The following is a 26,520-nucleotide window of genomic DNA, read 5'->3' as shown; positions in this document are numbered from 1 at the left end:
TGATACATAATTTTAGATTAGAAAGGTGAAGTGTGCAATGACTCCTTTTAAGTTTTTGTTGTTTTAGTTGTGGAGTAGGTATCAAGCACAGTGGTTTACAATCTGCTTCCATTCATATCTCTGTGATGCCGGTGCTCATCTATTCAGTGCCCAGCTGTATAGTCTGATCACTGGTGGTTCGAGATGTGCTATTTGCATTCACATCACTTGCAAATGCTCCTTATTTACTTACTGCATAACTTTGGAGCTGTTTTAGTTCGGTATTCATTGTTTTTATCGTATATATAATGGGAAAGCAAAAGTACCTCATTTGTGGGACATGTTCTGAAAATTAAATTGATTGACATACTTAACCTTCAGGATGTCTATAGCATACATCTAAACTTAGAATTAATTTTCTACCAAAATTAAATTTTGTCTTAATTGCATAATGGTTAAAATTTGTAATTTCTCCTTTAATGTAGAAATAAATGCTTATGTTTCAATTTATGTGACCTTTCCAATATTATATTTATTTATTTTGTGTATGCGTGTATTGGTAGATGCAAACCAGGGTGCTCCTGTGGAATCAGAGAATCGCTGAAGGAGTTGGTGTTCTCCTTGTACTGTTGGTGTTTGGGGATCCTACGCACATTGTTAGCCTTGGTTCCAAGCACTCTTACATACTGAGCCATCTACCCAGGCTCATATTCTTTACTTTATAATTATAAACTGAAGTCTCACGATCCAAAGGAGGAGCAGAAGGAGAGTGAGCACGAGCAAGGAACTCAGGACTGCGAGGGGTGCACCCACACACTGAGGCAATGGGGATGTTCTATCGGGAACTCACCAAGGCCAGCTGGCCGGGGACTGAAAAAGCATGGGACAAAACCGGTCTCGCTGAACATAATGGACAATGAGGACTACTGAGAACTGAAGAACAATGGCAATGGGTTCTTGATCCTATTGCACGTAATGGCTTTGTGGGAGCCCAGGTAGTTTGGATGCTCACCTTAATAGACCTGGATGGAGGTGGGTGGTCCTTGGACCTCCCACAGGGCAGAGAAACCTGCTTGCTCTTTGGGCTGAGGAGGAAGGAAGACTTGATTGGGGGAGGGGGAGGGAATGGGAGGTGGTGGCGGGGAAGAGGCAGAAATCTTTAATAATTAAATTAATTAATTAATAAAAAAAAGAAAGAAAGAAAAAAAAGAGAAAAATAAAGTTTGTTTAATGGTTTAAATTTTTAGAAAATTTAAAAACAACCTAAATTATCTGACCCTTATTTAGTTTAATTGTGTAATAAATACTCTGACTTTCATAAAAAAATCTCTTAATAAATATTTTTGATGTTAATAATTCAAGGACCTAGTTTCATGTAAGGAATCTCTTTAGAATTGTGAATATAATTGAAAGAAAATTAAGAGGCAAGTCTTTGGTCTTGATTAGTTTTTATATGTACTTCCTCATCAATGTAAGGTTTTCAATGTGAATGTACTAAAATAAAGGTACTGTTATGTTCTGGAAGGGGAAATAAATTGTTTTCTCAGATTAAATTTTAATAGAGCAGATAAAAGTAAGAAAAAGTTAATTGTTATATCTGTGGAGTTACTGTCCTGGGTCACTGCCTGCTCATTGCTAGAAACAGGTAGCTAAAGAGGGTTATATCTGAACGAACCTTGCGATTATAAATGCAGCATTTTCATAAGACTATGAGAAGGTAAGCAACTTATCTATCATCATACCATTGGAATGAAGTGAAGTAGAATTCAGGTTTCTGGGTCCCTGGCTAGTTTTCCATTAATTATAGTACAATACATATTCAGAAAAAATAGTAAAATGTCAACAGAACTTTGAAAAGACATACTTAAAACTTTGGTACATATAGGTTGAAAGTTTATTCCTAAGCATTCCTCTAGAGCAACAGTTCTCAGGCTGTGGTCACAACCCTTTCGAGTGTCAAATGGACCTTTCACAGGGGTCACACGTCATCTAGATGTTCTGCACATCAATTATTTACATTAAGATTCACAACAGTAGCAAAATTACAGTTATGAAGTAGCCATGAAATAATTTGATGGTGTGGGCGAGGTCACCACAGCATGAAGAACTGTATTAAAGGGTCGCAGCATTAGGAAGTTTGAGAATCACTGATCTAGAGACAGGCACTCTAGAACTCATTTTAAGTAAGGTATTGCTATTTTCCTTAAGATCAACACAATACCCACTTCTCATTCATTTATCTGAAGCCAGGCATAGTCATCTTGACTCTTTTTTAGCAGTTGAATGTCAGTTTTAGCAATTTACCACACAAACTACCTAGCCATGTTGTGAAGATTAAAGAGGATTCAGCATATTAGAAATAGTATATAGTCTATCTTCATCCGTTTCTAACTGGGAATCTGTAGCTTATGATTCATTCCTTAGCTTTTTTAAACAAACCATACTACAGTCTTTATAACCAAATATTGTTTGTTGCACCAAGAGTCTGGATCATAAGATTCAGGCAGAGATTGTGTACTACAGCCTGAACTAGCTGACGTCTTCTTACTTTGGGCTGCACTTAGAGTTGGTAGCATTAAGCCTATTCACATCTACCGGTGCTAAATGAAGATTGGTACTAGTATCAGAGTTCAGAATATTGTTGAGATGCACGAACTTCTATTAAAACACAATTCTCTTATGTTTTGTCATAGGTAACCTTGGCCGGGTTGAGCAAGTCTCTGAGTTTGAGTATGATCTGTTCATTAGGCCTGATACCTGTAATCCTCGCTTCCGGGTCTGGTTCAACTTTACTGTTGAAAATGTGAAAGAATCACAGGTGAGGTAAATGGTGGCTATCTGGTGTGATCTTCAAAAAGATCATTGTTTTCTTTAACAGCTGTTAAACTTGGGCTGTAGTAGATTATATTGTTTTATATTTATAGCGAGGCTAGATATGCTTTTGTTTCAAGAGATAGTGAGGAATGGGTAAAGAATTCGTGATGGGAATTCATGAATGCAAACTTGTATATAAGAAAAAGTATGTTGTTTACTGTTTAATCCTTATATGGGAAGCTTCCTTGTGGCACACTTTAAGGAAACATTGGAAATGCCTTGTTCTCCGTGTCTAATATGCCATTACAGCATATTTGCAAAGACCCAGAAAGACTTTTCTCATAGGCCCCCATCTCATAAAAGCTTCTCTTTTTCAAATTCTTCTGACTGATTATCTTCCCTAAAGTTAGTATGCCTGGGAACTCAAAACACAGTATCATCTAGTGATTCTGGGAAACCTTGTGTGTTCTTTGTCATGTTTAAATTTTACGAATATATTGATCCCCTTTAATATTGATTTCTTTAACTTTACTTTCTAACTGCTAATAATTTTTAATCCTTTTGGAAACTTGTTTTCCATGAGAGGTTATTGATTAAAATGGACTGATAACATACATATGCTTGAAGTAAACACTAGCACGCTAATTCTAAGCAATTTTGCCATTCTATTCCATTCAGACAACTACAGACAGGCTGCACAAACTTTGTATGCATCGTGGTTTTGTGGTTCTTTTAGCATATGGAAGCCTGGACGTGGAAAGTTCCACCTTGTCTTCTCCTGGGCTGTCTTTATCTACAACACCAGAGAGAAAGTAATGGTCTTGTTCAGTTTTTACTCTTGAGTCAGTCAATGCTGTTTGCATCTCTCTGTCCATCTGAATTCCAGCTTGATTCATGTTCCAGGCCCAGGCAGTGTCTGGATTTTAGGGGCTTGGGCTATTTCTTGACACTGTGTTGTTTCTGGAAAAGTGGCTTCCGCAGAAGATGGATGGACAACCACTAAATTTTTCAACTAGTTGTCTTAATTTTCTATAATACTACCGACACAGCACTGGGGAACTTGCCCTTTGTATTGAGTTGGAGGCTTTCTGGTGGGATCTGAATATAGGAAAGATGTTTGTATCCTACTAAATGTGATACCTCAGAGTTTTAGCACATATGGGAAGGAGACAAAAGAACTGAAGCTCACACAGAGACCCTCCCACCCCCAACAGTCCTAAGACCTAGCCTTACTTACACCATCTTACATGGCCAAGTCTCTTTTACAGTTTCTATTATAGCAGTATTATACCCTCTCTCCTTCCTGACCATGTGCTGTGGTTGACCTGACTGTGGGATTATTTCATAAAATAATCAATACTCTTCAAAATACTTCTCCAATATCCATGTGGGCTCACTGAAAGGATAACTTGATATCACGAAGTGAACATCCACCCTTGCCTTCTTCTGTTGCTGACTTATGTTGGTAAGTTATGCTTGTCACATATACACTCCTCTGAAAAGCAAACAGCTATTCTGCAGACAGTTTATATGAATGGAGACTAACACTTTCTTAAATGTAGGAGAAATATGCCAGAATTTCCAAGTCCATTAAAAGGATTATATTTTTTTTCTCATACAGTTTATATATCCTTCAGCTTGCTTATTGCATCTAAGAAGCCATTAACTCCTAGAAAAGGGACTGCTTATTTTTTGATTTTGTTGTTAAATAGACTGAATATTAGTTCATTTCTTAATTTTTTAGATTTCTTTAATTTTGAGACACATTAGGACCATCCCTTGTTTCTTATTCACGTCGATCTCCATGAAGACTGTCTGTATACATCTTATATTAATAAGTAAAGAAGAGGGGGATGTGCTGGTTTGAGATTTGGAGGAAATTGCTTCCTTCAGTTATACACAGACTTTTGGGAAAGTTCCTCATGCATTTTAAATATTTTTGTTTGCTATTCTAGTTTGCTTATCAGAATATGTTTTTTTTTATTGTTTGACATGTCAGAGCCATAGTGTTTTAAGTTTCATGATGTACATTTAAATTATATAGTTTTTATGGCGATCTTTTCTAACATGAATGTGCTCTAAAGGGTTCTTTAATAAGAGAATTGGGTATGTTTTATGCACACTTATTTTGAAGTTGTCATGGCTGACATTTAATCTGCCTCTCTGGCTTCTAACTAACATAAGCAATACTATCCTATGCTTGTACACCCCAAAACCTTAGATGTGTTCATCTAGTTTTCTGCCTTGTACCTCATTCATCATCTTTCTGTGGCCACTGTCTCATCAGCTCTAACCACATTATAAAGTTATGGAAATCTGTCTCAAGGCTTAAAGATCTAATAGAAAGATAGAAAGTATGTCCCTAGCTCACAGGATATTTGTTTTCATGGTTGCCTACATGAAGAGGATGGTTTTGCTATTAAGTTTGACTTGTGAGATCTGCTTTTATAATGTCTCTTCCTGTAATCTTTTCCCATATCTCTCCAATTTCCATTAAAATGAGAGCTGCACAAATGTAATCTCATCAAAAACCTTATTTAGTGGTTGGTACTCGTGGACAAGGAAATATTAGTCATCACAGGCAGACTCCATTAAATGAATGTTAAAAATCGAAGGATCAAATGTCCTGTTCATGCAGGACTAGCTCTGGGGTTATTTTCCTTGATGTTTTTAGGAAGAGATAAAAGCTTGGAACATGCGCTGCTGTATCACAGGACTGATATATTAGCCCTCCGAAAGTAGTTGCTAATAGTACATTTGCAAGAGTTGATGGAAACTAAATGTCCTGGTACCTTTATAAAAAAGTAATTTTCTCTCTGAAAAACGGATATTAAATATTCTGATGTAAAAATGCATTATTGATGCAACAGAACACTTGTGTGAGGTAAAAGCAAATTTTTCTATTTAAATACTTACGATAAAATTTTAACCAATAAGAGGAAATAAAATGATATGCCTGGGCTATTTAAGCTGTTTTCATTCATGCATAGTTTTTATATTCTAAATTTATCTTTCTTTTTTCTGACTCCAAAAGCAGCCAATGCTCAATGTGGTAAACATAGAATATAGAAAATATTTAAAATCACAAAAGAGAAACACACACACACACACACACACACACACTCACTGCTTCCACATACATACTCACATACCCCATCATTTTTCCTAGTTTGAAACAGGTAATACTAAGTTGTGATATTTTCTCTATGCTTATTTATTTTGGATTACAATTAATTTGTGCTGTAAATATACTTTAGTATCTCGCTTTTAAGAATCTAAACATCATTATAATTATTTTATCACTAATTTCTTACAAACATGGCAAATAGCTGTTTACTACAAGAGTGGTTCCTTACTCTTGAATATAAATATTATTGACTACTGTGTGTTATTGTAAATAATACTGTTAGAAACATCTTAATGTACAAAATACTTTTATAGCATCCCTTTAGGAAAAATGTGAAGGGGAGCTATTTGACAAGGATGTGCATATGCATAATTTAGACAGCCAGTGCATGCTGTCTAAAGTTTCTGCTGCTTTCCTGTCGGTGGAGAGCAAGGTGTCTTTCTCTGCATTTCTTTATTGAAATTGCCTCTTTTTTACTCAGATGTTTGCATATCCAGAGCGAATTGTTTATTTTCTTCACTTTGAGATTTCACATAGATAAGTAGTTTATGATGGAATGCCCCAGGCCTCTAGTCATAAAAAAATTAATTGCTCTCTAGTAACAACATCACACAATAGGACAAGTTCATTTTTTGTATTTAGTTTCTCTTCCTCTATTCATCAATCCTGTTTTATCTGGGCATACCCACAGATTTTATCTAGATATAAAAAGAAGAATAATAAAGTCTGTTGTCAGCCTTGTTTAGGAGAGAAAGAGCCTCAAAAGAATAGTATTTTCTTATTAAAATTGTTGATGTTTTTAATACATGTAGATCTGATTGGACTTTCAGGTTTACTTTAAAGCTTTGTTAAGGGAGGCATAATGTAGGGATGGCAATCTCCCTACTGCGCAGACATGACTCTGGACGTACCTGCTGAATGATTCAGATCGTCAGTGCTGTACCTGACTGAGTATCTCTGAACAGTGTATCTTAAAATTCATGGCAGACCTAGGAGTGAAGCTATTCCCTGACTCTTTAGTAGGGATCTCTAGCATTCGGGTTCCCATTTCCAACCTGGTGTGTATTATGTTCTATTTTGCCTTGTTGATTTTGGTAATTGGATGTGTATGGGAGCAGTTACTTCATCATCGTCATAAGGTGACTTTTATGTGCTGTAAAGCTGTGCCTATAATAGCTTCTACTTTAGGACTAGTTAGTTGGAAGTTACTTTCTAGTAAATAATATTTGTTCATTTTCTTGGAGTCTTACCATGTGTGCATATAACTTTTCATACATCGAGTGGCCCAGTGTAATACTCTAAAGATTTATGGAACAGTTTTCTTTGCCAGTGTTTCTATTCTAATATTCTGTTTTGTAACTATAGCTCTACCATCTTAAATTCATCCTTTATTCTTCTAACTTTGGTTTCTTCAGCCATATGTTGTGAAAGTCCCTTATTTTTTACATCATAGTTTAGGGTGTGTGTTCTGTTTGGATATGTTAGGAATCATAGGTCTTACTGTACTTTGTTTTTTCCTTTTATGTTTCAGTCTTGAGTTGCTGGTGAGAGTGTCTAAAACAACTGTTCACTGATAATACATAAATGGAAGATAAATTTACTATCAGATAGTCTGTTATGGTTGAGACTATATCATGGGTTCAGTTTTAACAATATATATCACTAAGTTGAAGGAGGATAAAGACAATTCAGGATACAAATGAGTGTTCTAAGGGAGAGAGTATATTAAAGGGGTGGAAGGTAAGGAAGGGATTGGGAAAATACGATATAAAAGGGCATTGAATATAGGTCATTTGAAATGACCATATGCAAAACTGACCATTTTTGAAATAAAAATTAACAGTAATTACTATTAAACAATAGGCATAAACTTTATTGGAGACTGTGATGAAGTTATAGAAGTTGTGGAGTTAGAATATTGTTTAGTAAACTGTAAAATGGTGTTTACTGGAACAGAATGAATAAAGCTGACAGGATTACAGTAATGTAGTTATTGTTAATACCAAGGTGTAAAGTATGCACACAAGATATGTAGCTGAGAAAAATGGAGTAGAAGCTTTTCTGGAGAGAGGGTGCCAGTGACCAGTCTGTCATAGTAATTGGCTTAAGTATATATTTTCCAAATTATAATGAAGTTTAAGCAACATTTATTGAGGAATGAAGAGGAATAAGATAAGAGAGTTACCATCAGCAGTGAGAGGCAATGGAGGAGCAATCTGATATACTGAGAGCCAAAGGTGTGCTCACATAAGCAAAGTCTCAACAGTACAAAGATCTCCCCACATTAACATATCTCAAAAAAATTCCAACAAGAATTTTCTTTTTCCAATTTCTAATAGAATTTGACAAACTAATTCTAAAATTAATGTATAAAATAAAACAACAAAATGATTCCAGTAAAATTTAAGGAAAAACAATTAATGCACCTGGCACTTCAACTAACTTTTTTATATCAGTTGAAATGTAAAATCACCATAACATGGCATAAGAAGAGAGAAGCAGTCTACATGAACAGTAGAGTAATCAGAAACAAAGCTGCTTATAGAAGATGTGTCATGACAATAATTGTCATACAAATAGAAATAGCAGGATGTATGTATAACAAAGTAGTAAAAATAATTTTTAAAGTTTTATAGGTGGATTAAAGACTTGACTATCAGAACACATTGAAAATTTATACTGTGAAAACACCACTAAGACCTGCCTTACCATCGGTTTGTGGAAAGCAATCCATCACCTTGGAAATAGCCTGGGTGGTTTGGGGGTTTCCGTGGGGTCCCTTAGACCAACAACTTAATTAACCTATTTCAGGCACAGGAAGGAACCTCCATTTGATGGTGAGAGAGGTCTAGATGGGGTTTTATCTCTCCCATTATTTGGCATAGATATAGAAAGCTTTGTATTAGGTTTCTGAATGACTTCTAAAATGATCCTTAGTGTAGCTACCCCTCCTTGTATTCCAGTGGTTTTAAATTTCCCTAAGCTGTGACACTTTCATCCAGTTTCTCATGTCATGGTGCCCCCACCATAAAATCATTTTTTTCCTGCTTCATAACTGTAATTTTGCTATTGTTATGAATTGTAATATAAATATCTACTATATAGGATATCAGATATATGTCCCCTATAAGGGGTCACGACCTACAGGTTGAGAACCTCTGTTGTATCCCCTTCCATCCCTTCCCCTTCCTCCATTGTTCTGTTTGATCCTCCCCTTTCAGTTACCCCACACATCCATAGCTGTCTATTCCATCTCCCCTTTCTAGGAGATGTCCTCCCAGTACCTTACTCTGTACCTAAACTTGGTCGTTATACAGATTGTAGCCTGTTTATTGAAAACTTAACAGCTAACTTCCAAATATAAGTGAACACACACCATGTTTGTCTTTTTGGTTCAGGGTTACCTCATTCAGGATGATTTTTTTCTAGCTTCATTCGCTTTCTTGTGAATTTTATGATTTTTAACAGTTGAGAGATATTGAATTGTATAAATGTACTATATTTTCTTTATCCATTCATCAGTTGATGAACATTTAGATTATTTCCAATTTCTGCCTATTATAAATAGAGCAGCAATGGCTGAGAAAGTGACTCTGTAGTCAGATGTAAAGTTCTCCGCCCGTTCTTAGGAGTGCTACAGCCGGATCTTGAGGTAGACGAACTGCCACGCTGATTTTCACAGTGGCTCTGCCCGTTTGTGCACACGCTGCAGTGGATGAGCGCTTCCGTTACTGCACGTTTGTGCACATGCTGCAGTGGATGAGCGCTTCCGTTACTGCACGTTTGTGCACACGCTGCAGTGGATGAGCGCTTCCGTTACTGCCCGTTTGTGCACACGCTGCAGTGGATGAGCGCTTCCGTTACTGCCCGTTTGTGCACACGCTGCAGTGGATGAGCGCTTCCGTTACTGCACGCTTGTGCACACGCTGCAGTGGATGAGCGCTTCCGTTACTGCACGCTCTTGCAAGATGAGCTGCCATCTATTTTACTGACCTTGCGCATTCTGGCTGGTATAGGATGAAATCTCAAACTAATTTTGATTTGCATGTCCCTGATAAGCAAAGATGTTGAAAATTTCTTTACATGGCTTTCAGCCATTTTTCTGTTTCTTCTTTTGAGAACTCTCTGTTTAGATCTGTACCCAATTTTTAAAATTGAATTGTTTTATTTCCAGTTTTTAAAATTTTTTATGTATTTGAGGTATTAGCCATATATCATATGTATAATTGGTAAAAGTCTTTTCCTATTCTGTGGCCTGTCCTTTTGTACAAATGATGGTGTCTTAGCCATGCAGAAGCTTTGCAGCATCATGAGGTCCATTTATTAACTGTTGTTCTTATTGGCTATCTTATATGTATTCTATTCAGGAAGTTTTTTCCTATAGGCACATTTATAAAATTTAAATAACCCTTCTTTCTTAATTGGTGGCATATGTATTTCTTAAAGACTGATAGACTATACACTGTGCTTCATGGATCAAGGAATTTGTTTGTTTGAGGAAACATTCAGAAGATTAGGCATTTTAGAATGTATAGAAAAATAGACAAATTAAGATAGCAGGACATAAATCTTGCAGTTTCTATATCAACTATATCATTTCAGTTTCAGTATAAGTGCTGCATACATGCATTTACTTTAATTCTTTCAAGTTGTCTTACATTGTTTTGCAAAGATAAATTTTAGTTTCTTGAAACTGCTAAATTAGCCTAGTAGCTATGTTTGGGATTATTTCCTCTGTGTGTCTATGATATACATAAAATGCATTACTGTGTCCATAATGTTTGCATGCTTCCCCATGATATTTTAGACAGATACTATCATTATAATGTGAAGTGAGGAAGCCCGATGTAAACAGCCGGCATTTAACTTTACAGTATTTGTTAATTGGCTTTTCACTATTGTATAGATCATTCTGATGTTGTTAAACTTAGTGGGCATATTGTCCCCACTGTCTTAATTTATCTTGCACTTGGTGTTGTTGCTGTTTCACTGTTAGAAACCGTTTCCTTGGAGTTCTGATCTCATCTTTTCTGATTCTCCTTCATAGGGTTTCCCCTTCTCATTATAGCTTGTGTATTTCACACTGTACATATTGTCTCTTTCCCCGTATTTCAGCATTATCTCTAGTCTCCTGGACTACACAGCCTCGCTCGCACTAATTATTAAAAAAAGAACTCCTTCTCTTGCTGTGTAAAAATATGTCTTTATTTTATATTCCAGTGAGTGTTGCTACTGTTTATACAGTCACGTAAACTCAAAATGTGGCACTTTTCTCAAATTCCTCTGATGTGGATTTATGTTTTTTTTACCATGCTTTTTCTTTTGGGCTACCAACAAGCTCCCAAATCATGACAGAGAGACTGAATGCTATTATCTTATAATGCCTTGTCTTAGCTCTTACTTTAATCAGCTTCTCTTTATCTATGTTTTGCCTTGGGGCTTTTTACCTTTTTTTCTGTGTGTCCTACTCTGTGTCTGCTGACTGGTGGCTGCCTGGCTGGCCCTTTTCTCCCTGTTCTTTCCATTTGTTCTTCTCTCTCTTGTTCTTCTCAAGCCCAGATTGCTTCTCCTATTTGTTCTGTCTGCCCACTAGTCCTGCTTCTCCCTCTTCTGCCTATCTTTTGACTGTTCAGCTTTTTATTAGCTCAATCAGGTGCCTTAGGCAGACAAGGTGAAACAAATGCAGCACATTTTTACATGATTAAGCAAATGCAGTACAAACAAATGTAACACACTTTTACAAGGTTAAAGTAATATTCTCTAGCATAAACAAATATAACACATCTTTACATGTTAAAATATTCTACAACAAATCATATTTTTTATAGTAATGCATTTATCACAAATGCTGTGGCAACACTGTGTTAAATTACTATTATTCAGTTTCTCCAACAATTCTGCAAGGTTATCTCTCTTTATCTATAAATTATATAATCAGATGCCATTTAGATTAGAAAATCTGATCAGTTATAGGTCATCAAATTATATTAGAAATCTTCATGTATAGATTATAAAGTCTATGTGGTTAACTCTCAAATCCTTCCTGAGTTTGTTTGTACACTTTTGTCATGGCTGCAGCCATCCAGCCCACTTGTTACCACGTTTCCTAGGCTGTCTTTGACTGCTGCTTTGTCGATCTTGCTTTTTAGTCTCTCTTTCAGACAACACCTGGGGTATTTTATGTAAAGTTCAAATCTAACCCTACTGTTCAACTGCTGCAACTCTTAAATATCTTGCTCTTGTCTTTAGGGTAATGGTCAGTCTTCTCTGGCATATGCAACTCTTACTTGTCAGGTTACTATCTAATCTACCTTGCTTTAAGCACTTTTTAAACTTTGTAATAGTCCATTACAGAGATCATGTTGTTTGATATCTTCCTGCATTTTCCTCTCCATTTTCTGAAATGACCTTTTACCATTATTTTATTTGGATTAAGCTCAGACTTGTTAATCAGATTATTACTGTGTTATCTTGAGTAAATTATATTATACAAGTGTGTGTGTGTGTGTGTGTGTGTGTGTGTGTGTGTGTGTATACATACACATGTTACATTCTTTTGTTTCCCGGCCGCCCAGACCCAAATAATCACACAAAAACTATATTAATTGCAACACTGTCTGGCCTATTAGCTCAGGCTTTTTATTAACTAACTCTTACATCTTAAATTAACCCATTTTTATTAATCTGTATATAGCCATGAAGCTGTGGCTTATTGGGCAAGGTTCTGTTCTGGCATCTTTCTCCTTTGGCAGCTACTTGGAGTCTCTTTGATTCTGCCTGCTCTCTCTCCATATATATCTCTGTTTGAATTTCTTTCTTTTTTTTTTCTTGCTGATTTTTTTATTAATTAATTAATTTAATTATTAAAGATTTCTGCCTCTTCCCCGCCACCACCTCCCATTCCCTCCCCCTCCCCCAATCAAGTCTTCCTTCCTCCTCAGCCCAAAGAGCAAGCAGGTTTCTCTGCCCTGTGGGAGGTCCAAGGACCACCCACCTCCATCCAGGTCTATTAAGGTGAGCATCCAAACTACTTGGGCTCCCACAAAGCCATTACATGCAATAGGATCAAGAACCCATTGCCATTGTTCTTCAGTTCTCAGTAGTCCTCATTGTCCATTATGTTCAGCGAGACCGGTTTTGTCCCATGCTTTTTCAGTCCCCGGCCAGCTGGCCTTGGTGAGTTCCCGATAGATCATCCCCATTGCCTCAGTGTGTGGGTGCACCCCTCGCCATCCTGAGTTCCTTGCTCGTGCTCACTCTCCTTCTGCTCCTCCTTTGGATCGTGAGACTTCAGTCCAGTGCTCCAATGTTGGTCTCTGTCTCTGTCTTCTTTCATCGCCTGATGAAGGTTAATATTCAGGGGGATGCTTATATGTTTTTCTTTGGGTTCACCTTCTCACATGGTTTTATTCTACTAGGCCATTTGCCCGAAACAGCTTTATTCATCAACCAAATAAACAACACATATACAGAAGGATATCACACATCATTCCAAGTAGACAAAACAAAAAAACATTGGTTGAACAATAATGAATACATAAATGATAAATGATCCCAGAAGCCATTATTTCTGTTCCCTTGTTTCAATCTATTATGCCATATATGTCATTTTCTTTACGTTTTTGGCTTTATGTCTACAGTGGGTGTTTCTTGACTTATGATGAGGCTCTGTTCCAGTTTCAGTCTAATTTGAAAATATCTTAAGGTGAAAGTGCATTTAATATCTCTCCTGCTATATGAATATTGTAGTTTGGCAACAGAATACACAGCAGGTTTTTTGTTGTTTATTTGATTTTTCAAACAGCTGATTGAGAATCATCACACACACATATGTAGATGTAAATATAGAGGTATATAGTGATTGCATTTTCCTTTTCTTTAGAGTCAGAGAAATGCTTCTAAAGTGTTATTTTCATATCATTTGTGGTCAACAAACATTTACTGTGTATGCTATGTGCTTAGAAACCAGCATGAAACAGAACAAAGAAAGCCTATTATCAGGATAAACAATAAGTAGTAACAAGTAAACACTAAGATATTTTTTTAAAGTAGAAATTCCTACAGTTATTTAATTAAGTGTTTCACAGATGTTTCTTTTTGACTATTATAAATATTTGTGTACTATTTGGTTGTGTTCGTGAATATATGGTTTATTTCACTAAGCTAAAATACTTGGGAGTAAGATTTCTTGGTCATATGTTAAGTGATTATTAAACTTGACAATAATTTCAAACTAATTTTCAGTGTGGTTCTATCAGTTTGCATTTCCTTCAGCAGTATGAGATAGTCCCAGTTGTTGCACAGGCTTGTCACCTCTTGTCGTTGTCGATATTTTTCAACCTCTGTCATTTTGATGCCTTAACTGTATCTCACCATGCAATTACGTTGCATTTCCCTAGTGACTAATAGTTCTGTGTTTATTTGCTATGCTGTGGTGTCTGTTCAAAGATTTTACCAGTGTTTAAAGTGAAATTGTTTAGCGTTTTCAACTCATGGATGTTGTATATGTTAACTGTATGCTCTGTGTATATCTCCTTGGAGATGTAAATGGAAGTTTTAAGGAAAATTAATGCTAATTGTCCTTTTTTAGTATATAACATAGCACCGTATATTCTGTGTCCTTGATGACTTTATTTCACTTCTAGTAACATATTTGTGAATTTGATATTGTTTACATAGGCAATTTTATCACACAGGAATAGTGATCAGTTATATTTGTAGGAATATATATATATCTAATACAATGTTGAATTCAAGAAATGTGAGCTAGCCTGTTTATTGGCTTTAATCATGGAGGGATTTACTGATTTTTGTACCACTAATATTTTTTCTTTATGTTTGTAAATAGTTGTTTACATATAGATGTGTATGTGTGTTATTCCTGTGTACATACCTGCAGATGTGTGTGTGTATGCACATATCTGTGCTGATTTGTGTGCATGTGCTTGTTGATGGCCAAAGTCAACACTGGGCATTTTTCTTGCTCACTGCCTACTTTATTGAGGCAGTGTTTCTCACTAGTTTCTGCTTGTCTAGCTAGTAGGTATGCCACAAGGACTCTTGTCTCTGCCTCCCAAGTGCTGAGATTACAGGTTACTGCCACATTTAACACTCACAGCTTTTACGTGGGTTTTGGGGATCTAAATTTCAGTTCTGATGTTGTACACCAAAAACTTAATGCACTGAGCCATATCCCCAGTCCAGCATTTGTGGTTTTGATTAGGAGTCTTTCTTACTGTTAATTTGTAGTTATTCTTCAGCATGTTATATTTTGTCAAATGTCATTGGACTTTTTTTTTTTTAAAAAAAGCATATTATTTCAAGTGCCAGCATTTATTTAAAAGGGCCATGTTGTGTTTAATCCACAGGTGATGACTCGGCACGCTTGTGATCTGTAAGCCTTCAGATTTTTAACAGATTCTAGGATGGTTCTGAGACTTTGGATCCTGAAAGCAGTACTCACGAACTCATGTGTGTTACCTAACATTGTTGTGGAACTGAAGTCCAAGGGAACAGGCCTAGTTCGCAAGGGTAGGCCGTAAGCTCAGCTGAGGAGTGCCAGTCTTCCAGGGTCCACTAGAATGGTTCTTGGCCCTATGTTGCTAGAACAAATCTGGATGCTTGCTTGGCTTGATCATTGGGCTGGTCTGAACCTGGTCAGCCTTGGAATCTGCAGGCACAGTTTCTTGCCTGGTAATTAGTTGACATTTTGTGTGCAGTCTCTATGCCTTTTATGCCCGTATCTTTGAGGCAGAGGCAGGATCTCTGTGATTTCAAGGCTAGTTTGTCTACCTAGCAAGTTCTAAACTAACCAGGGATAGTGAGGTGCTGTATCCCAAAACACTCATGTGCAAATGGTCTATCTTGAAGACGGCATCTGTGGGTACTGCCTTGTAGACTAGTTGGCCTGATGTTGGGGGCAAATCAGGCTTGGAGTCTGTTTATTCAGTCTAGTGGTGGGGCATTCCTTGAGATCAAATGAGACCTGGAGTTTGAGTTGTGGAATACTGTCCAGTAAGGAGACTTAGAGGATTTGACTCTAGGTGCCATCCTGGAGTCTGAGGATGTGCGACCCTTTTGGCATCACTTTGACTTGTCAGATACAGAAATGCACGTTAGTCCATGTCACTTGTTCCATGCCCAATCTTTTTGCCAAGTGAAGGGTAAGCTGTCTTGCTGGAGGCTAAGGGTGGGGGGCATGTGACATAGATGCTCTCTGATGTTTGGTTTCTCATCAGTGCATTTTCTCTTATTCCTCACCTGGTTCCCTTAGTTCTTATGAAGGTATTTTGCTCATGGATAATTGTTCAATCAGAAAACCCTCCCACAACCATGATAAGATTGATCCCCTCAAAAATCTGATACTGTATATTTATTATCACCCATAAAATTGTATTTAGAATAACATAGTGATTATTTGTCACTGAAAATATCATGTGGCAAATAAGAGACTTTACAACATTCTCATTTATTTAATTAAGTCATTAATCTAAACAATAATTCTGTGAAGTAAATATTACTATTGGGCAAGAAAAATGAGTCTCATAAAGGCTAAGTAATTAGCTAAAAGAGAGAAACAGGACCTATGACAACCTGCTGCTCCTCCAGTGCAGCGTGCATTAACAGGCTACGGCCTGTTAATCTCCTGTATTCTCTCCATGTTCCCTAGCACCTTCATATGCCTCGTGCTGAAAAATTTATATCTCTTCTTCATTTTTTCTGATGAAATACCTGAGGTTCATTAATGATAAATGCTTCCCCCAGTGTCATACTCTATGACATATGTGGCAGAACCGACCTTACAGACCAGGACCCTTGACTTCCATGCCAATCGTCTGCCTTTCTGATAATTTATGCCAAGATTTACATTTCAACTGTATTTCTTTTGCTTATTTTTGTTTAACATTTCATGAATATTTGGGACCTTGGTAATTCTTATCTCCCGTGTCCCATGTGCAGATTTTTGACAAATTATTTTCATTTCAACAATCAGTCTATCATGTTCAGTTTCATAACAAGATAGCACTTGTAGAATAATTGTATTTGATGACCTATTGTATATCATCAGAATAGATAATAATAAAATTTTTAAGTTTTTTATGATATGCAAATAAGGTATTATTCTAGTGTAATTTTATTTTATATTACTTAGAATAAAAAACCTGACTTGATGAAATTCCTTTTTAATATATACAGACATTACATTTTAGCTGTATGTAATTAAAGATACTAGTGTATAAATGTACAGGCCAACTGAAAACTAAACATGGAAGTAGTTTTGCTTCCTTTTCATTTTTCCCTTTTTGATCAATTTAAAATGTTTAATCTGTAAGAAGTACTACTTACTTAATAATCCAAAACATTTATTTATTATGCCAGGTTTTAAAGGCATGTCTGGATAATGGATGACTATATTTGGCTCAAGACATTTAACTTGCCATTCTTTGTGATTTATATTGGTTTTATATTTAAATATTTTCTTGAGTGTTGCTAATTGATTGCCTCCATTACAAAAGAAGAGCCAGGAAGCTGTGCTTCTATTTCATTGAATTTAGCTGCAGGTAATGGAGGTTTAGGCAGCATCTAGTTAAGGGAGATAGAGTCAGTCTGTTCTTTAATTTCAAATTAAATCCTGATCATGTGGTGACATTTTTGTATAGTGAGTACTTTTAGAAAACATTTATCAATTGAGAGAAAAGAAATGCTAACTTTTTACTTCTAACTTCTTCAATAAAATAATTATTTTTATGTGTTTTTTTTCTTTTTGTTATTTGTTTTATTTTTGAGACAGGGTCTCTCTACATTGTCCTGGATGTCTGGAACCCACTATATAGACCAGTTTGACCTTGAACTCAAGAGATTGACCTCCTTCTGCCTCCTGAGTTCTGGGATTAAAGATATACCACCATGTTCAGCACTGTTTGCTTTTTAATTAGCACACAAAATAATAGTTTTTCATCATGGCAATTCATACGTAACTTACTTTTGATTGGTTCTTTCACATCTTCTTCTCCCCCATACCCCTGTCCCATTCCTTGTTCCCTTCCTTCCCTCAGTGGTCCCCTTTCCACTTATTGTCCTCAACACCTCCCTTTTATACCTCATGTTGTATTTCCATGGTCACCTTTTCAGTCTCACTACACATATCTGTATGAATATATACTTATAAAAATTAAAAGCTAGAATTTATATATGAGGGGGAGCATGTGATAGTTGCCCAAGTATGGATTAAAGAAGTAGTAATGAGGGCTGAAGAGATGGCTCAGTGATTAAGAGCATTGCCTGCTCTTCCAAAGGTCCTGAGTTCAATTCCCAGCAACCACATGGTGGCTCACAACCATCTGTAATGAGATCTGGCGCCCTCTTCTGGCCTTCAGGCATACACACAGACAGAATATTGTATACATAATAAATAAATAAATTAAATAAATATTTAAAAAAAAAAGAAGTAGTAATGAGACCCCTAATATAAACAAAGCCCTGAAAATATGGTGGCAAGAAAGATGTTCCTATGCTCCTTAGTGCTTATAGTTTTATGGGGAAACAGAAGAAGAAACAAACGAACAAGCCATATATTAACATCACTTAACCTTAAGTTTCACAAGGTAAGTGGACCATGTCACTGAATATTATTATGATACTAAGAACGTAATGAATACTATTCATATCTTAAGTCAGTTTAAACTGATTTTTAACCAGCAGAGAACATTTTTGAGCTGTTTATTAAACAAATAATAATAAATAATTTGTATGTTGATGAAAATTAGCTAGAGAGATAGTTTCCTTTATCCTGTGTATATAAAGGTATTAGATACATTTTTGACACATAGAAACATGCCTTCTCTCAGTGAGGAGGAACCAAGTATGTGGAATATTATAGTACAATATAAAATGATAAATTCATACTAAAATATAGGTAAATTATTATTAAAGTTCAGTATATTTAGTTGGAGTGGAGGGTTTCAGAAGGAGCTCATTAGCTGACTTGGAACTTAAAGCTATTCTTGTTTAGGGAAAAAAAAACATGGTAGTCAAATAAATATCACAAGCCTTTCATGATAGCCTAATTCTTCAAATGAATAGCAAGGTAAAGAGTAAAACAAACAAAACCTGTAATGGTACCAATTTATGTCAAGCAAATATTAACTTTGTATTTTCATTAATAATGTAAACTTACCCTTAGAAAAGTCATATTTCAAAAGTCATATTGTGTTTCAAAATCAACATCAAAGTATATGGTATGATAATAGTTGCTTATTTATGAGGAAAATTAAGATGGGCTTCACAATGAGGAATTTCTTGCTGGAAATTTTACTCTGTGTGTGGTTTTTAAACTGCTGAACGTTTAAAAAAACCCACCAAATTTAGATTAGAAACTTATTGTGACATAAACTTCTAAATATTTCTGTTGCAGTATAAATAGAACACAGATGTGAAAAGTGAAAAAGACCGCTATGCAAATGAAGCTGTGGGTACTAGAAACAGAACATCTTAGGCTAGAGGAATCTTAAGCTATGGGTTTTTGGCTGATCTACTGCCAAAGGAATGAGAGATTGATATTTAAATTTTATGCAGAATTTCTTGGGTAGTATAAGCCTTGCTTTGGCAGAACAAAGCAATAAAATTATGAGAAAAGATACCAAAACTTTTGTGGACTTTGATTTGCTAAATATATGCTTAAAGCTCTGGGTCCCAGCAGCTTCACTGTCAGATCTTAAGTTCTCTTGTGATATAGAACAGCCCAGAGTGCTTGGGTGTGGCCTATTGCTAATCTTTGTGTTTCAGCTAGCTTCTCACAGTATCCTGTGAAATGACAAATTAAATGCCGATGACTCAAACACAAGTTTTGCTAGAATCCATCCTCATAATTACCTGCCATAAACTTTGACATCAATACTGAACAGAAATTTTTGCTCTAGTTTGTACCATCTTATTTTAGCCTTTCACTGTCCATTTCACCACATAGACTGGAAATCTGGGGTCTGTCTCTGCTGATTGATTAACTCCTGTTTCTCGCTTTCTCCTGTGTGGAGAGTCTTTCTGTGTTTCTCACTTTGCTCCTCTGCTATGTCCTCCCCATTCCCCATCCCCATGTCCTGGAACCCTGACTAAGGACAGCAAAAGAATGAACGAAAGAGAAAGATGGACACACATGTAGTAAAGCTAGTCTAGGTGCAGTTCTGCTAATGCAGCAGTGATGTGGAGCTTCAGGGTGGTTTTAGGTACAACACAGGGGGAAGGGCTAGTTTAGTCTTCCTAGAAGGTCTCTCTTCCTAGGCCTGGGAGTCCTGGCCTTGGCTGTGTCCCAGCATTAGTACTCCCTCCCTCAGGGCTTGTACTCCCTCCCTCAGGGCTTACTCTGCTCCCTCTTCTTCTCATAGATCTTTTTGGATGTGAGTAAAGATTCTTCTGTTCTGGGCAGTTTTTCCTGACTTCATGCTGTGCCATTGATGATGCTAACTCAGCATGGTTGCCACATGCTGTTGTAATTGGCGGCTTATTGTCACCCCCTGAATTTTTAGCTTCTTTATTTTAGAATTGAATGACTTCTTATTTCAGTTTCTATAGAAAGAAGTTTAATGGAAGGATTGAATGAGCTCGTTCTGTTGTATTATATACACATATGATCATGTATTTATGTGTATTATTATTATTATTGTTTTAGTTTCTTCAACATATTAAAAATATGTTGGTAAAAAAAATGTGTTGACCTTGACCTTTTCAGTGATTCCATGATACTGATTCCTTTTAGACATCAGTACCTTATTTTGGGACAATAACCAGATGTTCTTTCCAGCTAATCTAACTCTTTAGCCAGTGCCTTTGCTGATTGAATTTGTGCCTGGTCTCCAAAACCTGGCCACGAACAACTTCTTTTAACTTTTTATTTATTTATTTATTTTATTCTAGAATTTCTTTTTAAATCCTCTTAGGTTTTACGTGGAGTTAGTCGACCACATTGAGGCGCCAATCTGTTCTTTGACGAGCAGGGCCCCTTGTTCCGTCCCACCCAGCTAGCTTATAGCTGAAATAATTACACAAAAACTGTATTCATTTAAAACAGTGCCTGGCCCATTATCTCTAGCCTCTTATTGGCTAACTCTCACATATTAGTTTAACCCATTTCCATTAATGTGTATTGCCACTTGACTGTCACTTAACGGCATGAGTCTAACCAGTGTCCATCTCAGGCAGGATAATCGTGGTGTCTATCACTCTGCCCTTCTTCCCAGAATTCAGTTCTGTCTACTCCGCCTACCTAAGTCTGCCCTATCAAAAGACCAAGACAGTCTGTTTATTTAACCAATGAAAGCAACACAAATACAGAAGTACCTCCTACACCAGAATCTTAGCATATACCCCTGGCTGGCTTGGAACTGGCCCTTCTCCGAGGCTGACCTCACACTTATGATTGCCTTGTCTCACCTTACATGTACTCGAATTGCAGGCATGTGGCAACTGCCCAGATTAGTTCTCCTTTTTCAATTGAAATACATATTAGGCCCTAGTACATGCTGAATTTTGTTTTTGTTGTTACTGTTGCTTTGGTAGTTGCAAGGGTGAGGTGTTTTGTTTTAGAATAAAGAGAATGGCTGTTAATGGCAATCTAAAACCTAAAACAAACACCAGGTAAAGATTTTAGAGAGGGATAAGGGAGAGAGAGGGGAGGAGTGGAGGGAGAGAGAGAATATGTGTGTAAATGTGGCTTATTGTGGAAAGGCCATAGTAGAACATTAGGTGTTTTATTCTATCACTCTCTATCTTATTCCTTTGAGACAAATTCTCTCTCTGAACCTGAAGCTAGACTGGTTCTGGAGATCATTGTGTTACAATAGAAATCCCTGTTTCTATAAGGGAAATATTTTCCAATGACTTTCTATTATTAAGGCAAAAATGCTAAATGCCTCCCAATGTAATAGACATATTTTCTTTTCTTCTTCTACTTTGTACAAATAAAACCATAACAACCATGTTTACAACACAGGTAAGACTCTTAAGGGAGGTAGATGTGATTCTAGAGTGCTTTAATCTTGGCACTCTAGAGTCAAGGCAAGTGGATCTTTGTGAGTTTGACGTTGCTTGTTTCACACAGTTGAGTTCTAGGCCATCCAGGTGTACATAATGAGACCCTATCTTAAACAATAGACTCTTAAAGGCAAAACAGGTAAATGATCTAGAAATCTTCTTATTGGTTAAGGCAGGGTCTCTCACTGATCCTGCTAATTTTTCTGGTCAGTCTGTTCAGAAAGCTGCAGGCGTTCTCATGTTTCTGGCTTCCCAGTACTGGAATTAGAGGTGTGTGCAGTGCCTGGTCATATATGTGAGTCTGAGGATCCAAACCCAGGGCTTCATGCTTATGCAGCAAAAACTTTATCAACTGTACCATCTCTGAGCCTCAAAAATATCTAATCTTGAAAGAATAAAAGAAAATCAGTAGATGCCACATATTAGAATAATTTGACATTAATTTAGAAACAGCCATCATAAAATATTATAATAAGCTACTATAGGCATAATAAAAATAGAAAAATTCCATTAAAGAAAGGTTATATAAAGAGGAACTATATGTAAAATTTAAAATTGAAAAATTCAATAAATAAAATAAAAATTTATCAGTAGCATTGATCTAAAAGGATCACTCAGTATTTGCTGAAGATATAAAGACAGAAAGGGAAAGGTGAGACATTAATTAATATCTGAAATGAAGTAGGCCATCCCATCATAGGCCCTGAAGATATCAAGAACACAGCAAAAGTGTGAAATGAAGGGCTCTACCCAAATAATTTGGCACCCTAATTGAATTAGAGTAAATCCTTAAAAAATATCTCACTGAACATGACATGTAATGAGACTATGTTCATAATTACTAAGAAATAGGACTTCTAGTAAAAGAGATACAAATATTCCATTAAGGATCTCCCTGGGAAGGAGGAATAGACAAGATTTCCTGAGAAAATTGGGATCTTGGGTGGGAGGGTGAAGGGAGGTTGGGAGGGGAGGTGGAGGTGAGAAGGGCAGTGGGGAGGAGAACTTGAGGGAACAGGATGGTCAAGATGGGGGAAGGACAAAGATGAGAGCAAGGAGATAGATATCTTGATTGAGGAAGCCATTATGGGGCTAACATGAAACCTGTCATCAGGGAAATCCCAGGAATCCACAAGGATGACCCCAGCTAAGACCCTAAGCAATAGTGGAGAGGGTGCCTGAACTGGTCTTCTCCTGTAATGAAATTGATGACTACCGTAATTGTCACCATAGAACCTTCATCTAGCAACGGATGGAATCTGATGAAAGATCCATAGCTAAGCACTGAGCTGAGCTTCTCAAGACAAGTTGAAGAGAGGAACAATAATATGAGCAAAGGGGGTCAGGACCATGATGAGGATACCCACAGAAACAGCTGACCTGAGCGAATGAGAGCTCCCTGACTCCTGATTGATATTGGGAGAACCTGCACAGGACCAAACTACTAGACCCTCTGAATGTGGGTGGCAGCTGTGTGACTTGGCAGTCATTTGAGCCACTGGCAGTGGGACCAGGACTTATCCCTAGTTTATGAGCTGGCTTTTGAGTCCTTTCTTTTTGGAGGGATACCTTGCTCAGCATAGATATAGGGGGAAGGGCCTTGGTCTTGTCTTGAAGTGAAGTGTCAGACTTTGTTGACTCCATGGGAAACCTTACCCTCTCTGAGGAGTGGATGGTGAGTGGGATGGAGAAAGTGGGGGGGGGAGCAGGAGGAGGGGGCAGAGTGAGAACTGGGATAGGTATATAAAATGAGAAGAGATTGTTTTTAAAAATAATACATTAATATTTAAAAATATATTCCATTAAAAGAAAAACTCTCAGACTCCAATTCTTTCACTGGAGAATTCTATTAAAGGTTACAAGAAAACTAACATGCTTTTTTTCTGTCTTAGTCTGCTTTGGTACCATCACAAGATGTCATAGATTGGGTAGTTGAAACACTGCTATGCGAGCTGCTAGGCTGAGAGCCGGACAGCAGCAAACATGTATTCTGATATATTTGTCTAGACTGACTTGTCAGAAGGCCCAGGGAACCTCTTGTCTTCATTTCCCCAGCTTTGTGTGCCACTAATCCACACTAGGGTTCAAACCAGATCTCCATGCTTAGAGAGTGAGTCCTGTACTGACAAAATCCCCTGACCCTCTAATGACCTTCTTCTGCTCTCGCTTGGATCATGGGTCTCTGCCAACTTGCCATGGGTTAGAGACTTGGTCCCCAGCTTGTTGACTTTTGGGACCTTTAAAATATGTGGCCTAATAGAAGGCTTTTTAAGGATTTTAATGGGCTGGTGTTGTAATAAGAGCGGCAGTAGTGATCTAGTCCCACTAAATCTAGTCCCATTTTGATTCCTTCCTTTTCCTTGCTGAGTTGAGATGAGTAGTTTTATTTTTCTTCATGATTCTACATGATGTGTCACCATGACAATAAGGCCAATTGACCATGGACTAAAATCTCTAAGGTTTTGATGTAAAAAGAACCTTTCTCCAATTATAAGTTGATTATCTCAAGCATGTATTACAGTACAATGGATAGGTGACTAACACACCTTCCAAAGCCCTCATCTTCAAATACCATTACATAGAGAGTAATTAAGGCTTTTACATGTTAATTTGCAGGTGATAGGTAAAGAGAATAATTCAGCCAAAGCTGCCATGTTTTATTGAGAAAATCTGGTGAACATTGATGTGTTGTAGGGTTGTTTTTTGGAAGCAGTAGATTATTTATAAGTAAGACCTAGTACAAAGGTCATTAGGAGCACACCATTGAAGGGGATGTTGGGACTGTTGGCAATCATCTTCTCTTTGTTTCCAAGCTACTGTGAGCTAATAACTTCATCCCACCATGTATTCTTGCCTCGATGTATTTTACCGTCAGCCTAGAGAGACAGAACAACCAATCATGAACTCTGAAATCATGAGTCAAGCGATTTTTTCTTTATATAAGTTGATTATCTCAGATATTTGTCTCATGATGAAAAACTAACACATTGGCCCTATCTCTTCTAGAAAATGATAAAAAGGAAACGTTTTCTATTTCATTACTAACGTGGTGTTATTATGAAACAAAGATGGGAATGACTGGACTGCAATGAGGATTACAGTGATAGTATAGAGAAATATAATTGTGCACCCAAAATTGTTTCAAAACATCCTCAAAGATAATTCAACAAAATGTAAAAAGACTTAAACATTAAGAAGTAATTTGGTCATGTTCCACTGATGCAAACCTGGTTCAGCATTTGAAAATTAAAGTAATCCATCAAACAAACAGATTAAGAATAAATTCATTGTCTATAAGTAATAAATCATGAAGATTGGAAAGAGATATAGTGTACCCTTCCTAGGTTGGATACTAGGTTCCAATATTTCAGTTACTAAGCTATAAAGATGTTGTTTTTACTCTAAAGTGTTATGATCAGTAGCAGGAGAAAGACTAGGTAGAAAAATATTTGACTATGGCACGCACGTGAGAGAGAGAGGAGAGCATATGAGCATTAACAGTCACGTTTTGGAAATGTCAGGAAATGTTTCTTAAACTTTGCTTATTGAACTTGGTCCAGAAGGATGAATAATAGATACTTAAATCTGTTTTCTGCTGCTGTAACAGAATGCCTAGACTAGATTATTTATAATAAAGTGGCTTTATTTTGGTTCATGTTTCTAGAGTCTTGAACACTAAAATCAAGTGGTCATATCCTTTAAGGGCTTCAGAATGCGTTTACTCATGATAGAAAGTGGAAGGGTGATCAGGTGCATGCAGACCAAACACAAGAGCCATACCTTGTTCATAACGTGAGTTCATTGTAACAAACCTGCCTTGGAAGTGCAACACCTCATACATGAGAGAACGCTAATAATCAGCCCATAAGTGCTGTGGCACTCATGACCCGACCACTTCCTACTCTGCTCATTTTCCCACACTGCTGCACTGACAAGCCTCAGTATGACTTTTGATGAGTGTAACCTGTATTCAAGTCATAGTAGGCGGTATTCTAATCAAAGAAGAAAGTGGTATTGTAAGGAGATAGAAAATTAAAAGAATCAGAATATAATATATGATCATTCAATATGCCATTCATTCCCTCTCTGCCCGGGACTCACAATCACAGGTGTGATGCCACTACACTTGGGTTTTTTTTTTTTTTTTTTTGATGATCACCTTAATTTTGGGCATAACTACCTTTTCTGTTATTATTATTAAGAAGAAAAAACCACTTTTACACAGTGGAATGAAGATGAGCAGTAGCTAGAGCTAGTCAGGCTTGACATATAATTTCAAATTTATCACAGCAGTTTTAATTTAACATATGTAGCTATACAATGGGACTATATACAGGATTTACCTAGAGATATCATAAATATGACAATAGATATAAATACTTGTATCTATTTTTTACATACAGCCTTGTTTCACTTGCAATTGTTCTTAAAATGTGATTTCAAACTATTCACATTCTTTTTGTTGCTGTTGTTCTGGAGTCACTGTGCGTCCAATGGCCTCACTTTCCTCTAGATCTGCAGGAAAACAAAATAGTCACAGGCAACCAGCCTCCCAGATGGCAATGTGAAGACCA

General features: G+C 36.8%; 1 protein-coding gene across 1 annotated transcript in view; it reads left to right on the top strand.

Annotated features, from left to right (window-relative positions):
• The window catches only part of Agbl4 (AGBL carboxypeptidase 4), a 1,086,156-nt gene that overhangs the window by 152,342 nt on the left and 907,294 nt on the right, over positions 1-26,520 (top strand). The window contains exon 3 of the mRNA XM_057784997.1: positions 2,673-2,797. Coding sequence (XP_057640980.1) covers positions 2,673-2,797 — 125 coding nt within the window. The remainder of the gene's footprint in view (positions 1-2,672; positions 2,798-26,520) is intronic.

This window comes from Chionomys nivalis, chromosome 11 (assembly GCF_950005125.1).
Source record: "Chionomys nivalis chromosome 11, mChiNiv1.1, whole genome shotgun sequence".
Taxonomy (NCBI): Eukaryota; Metazoa; Chordata; class Mammalia; order Rodentia; family Cricetidae; genus Chionomys; species Chionomys nivalis.
This window is presented reverse-complemented; position numbering and strand designations above follow the sequence as displayed.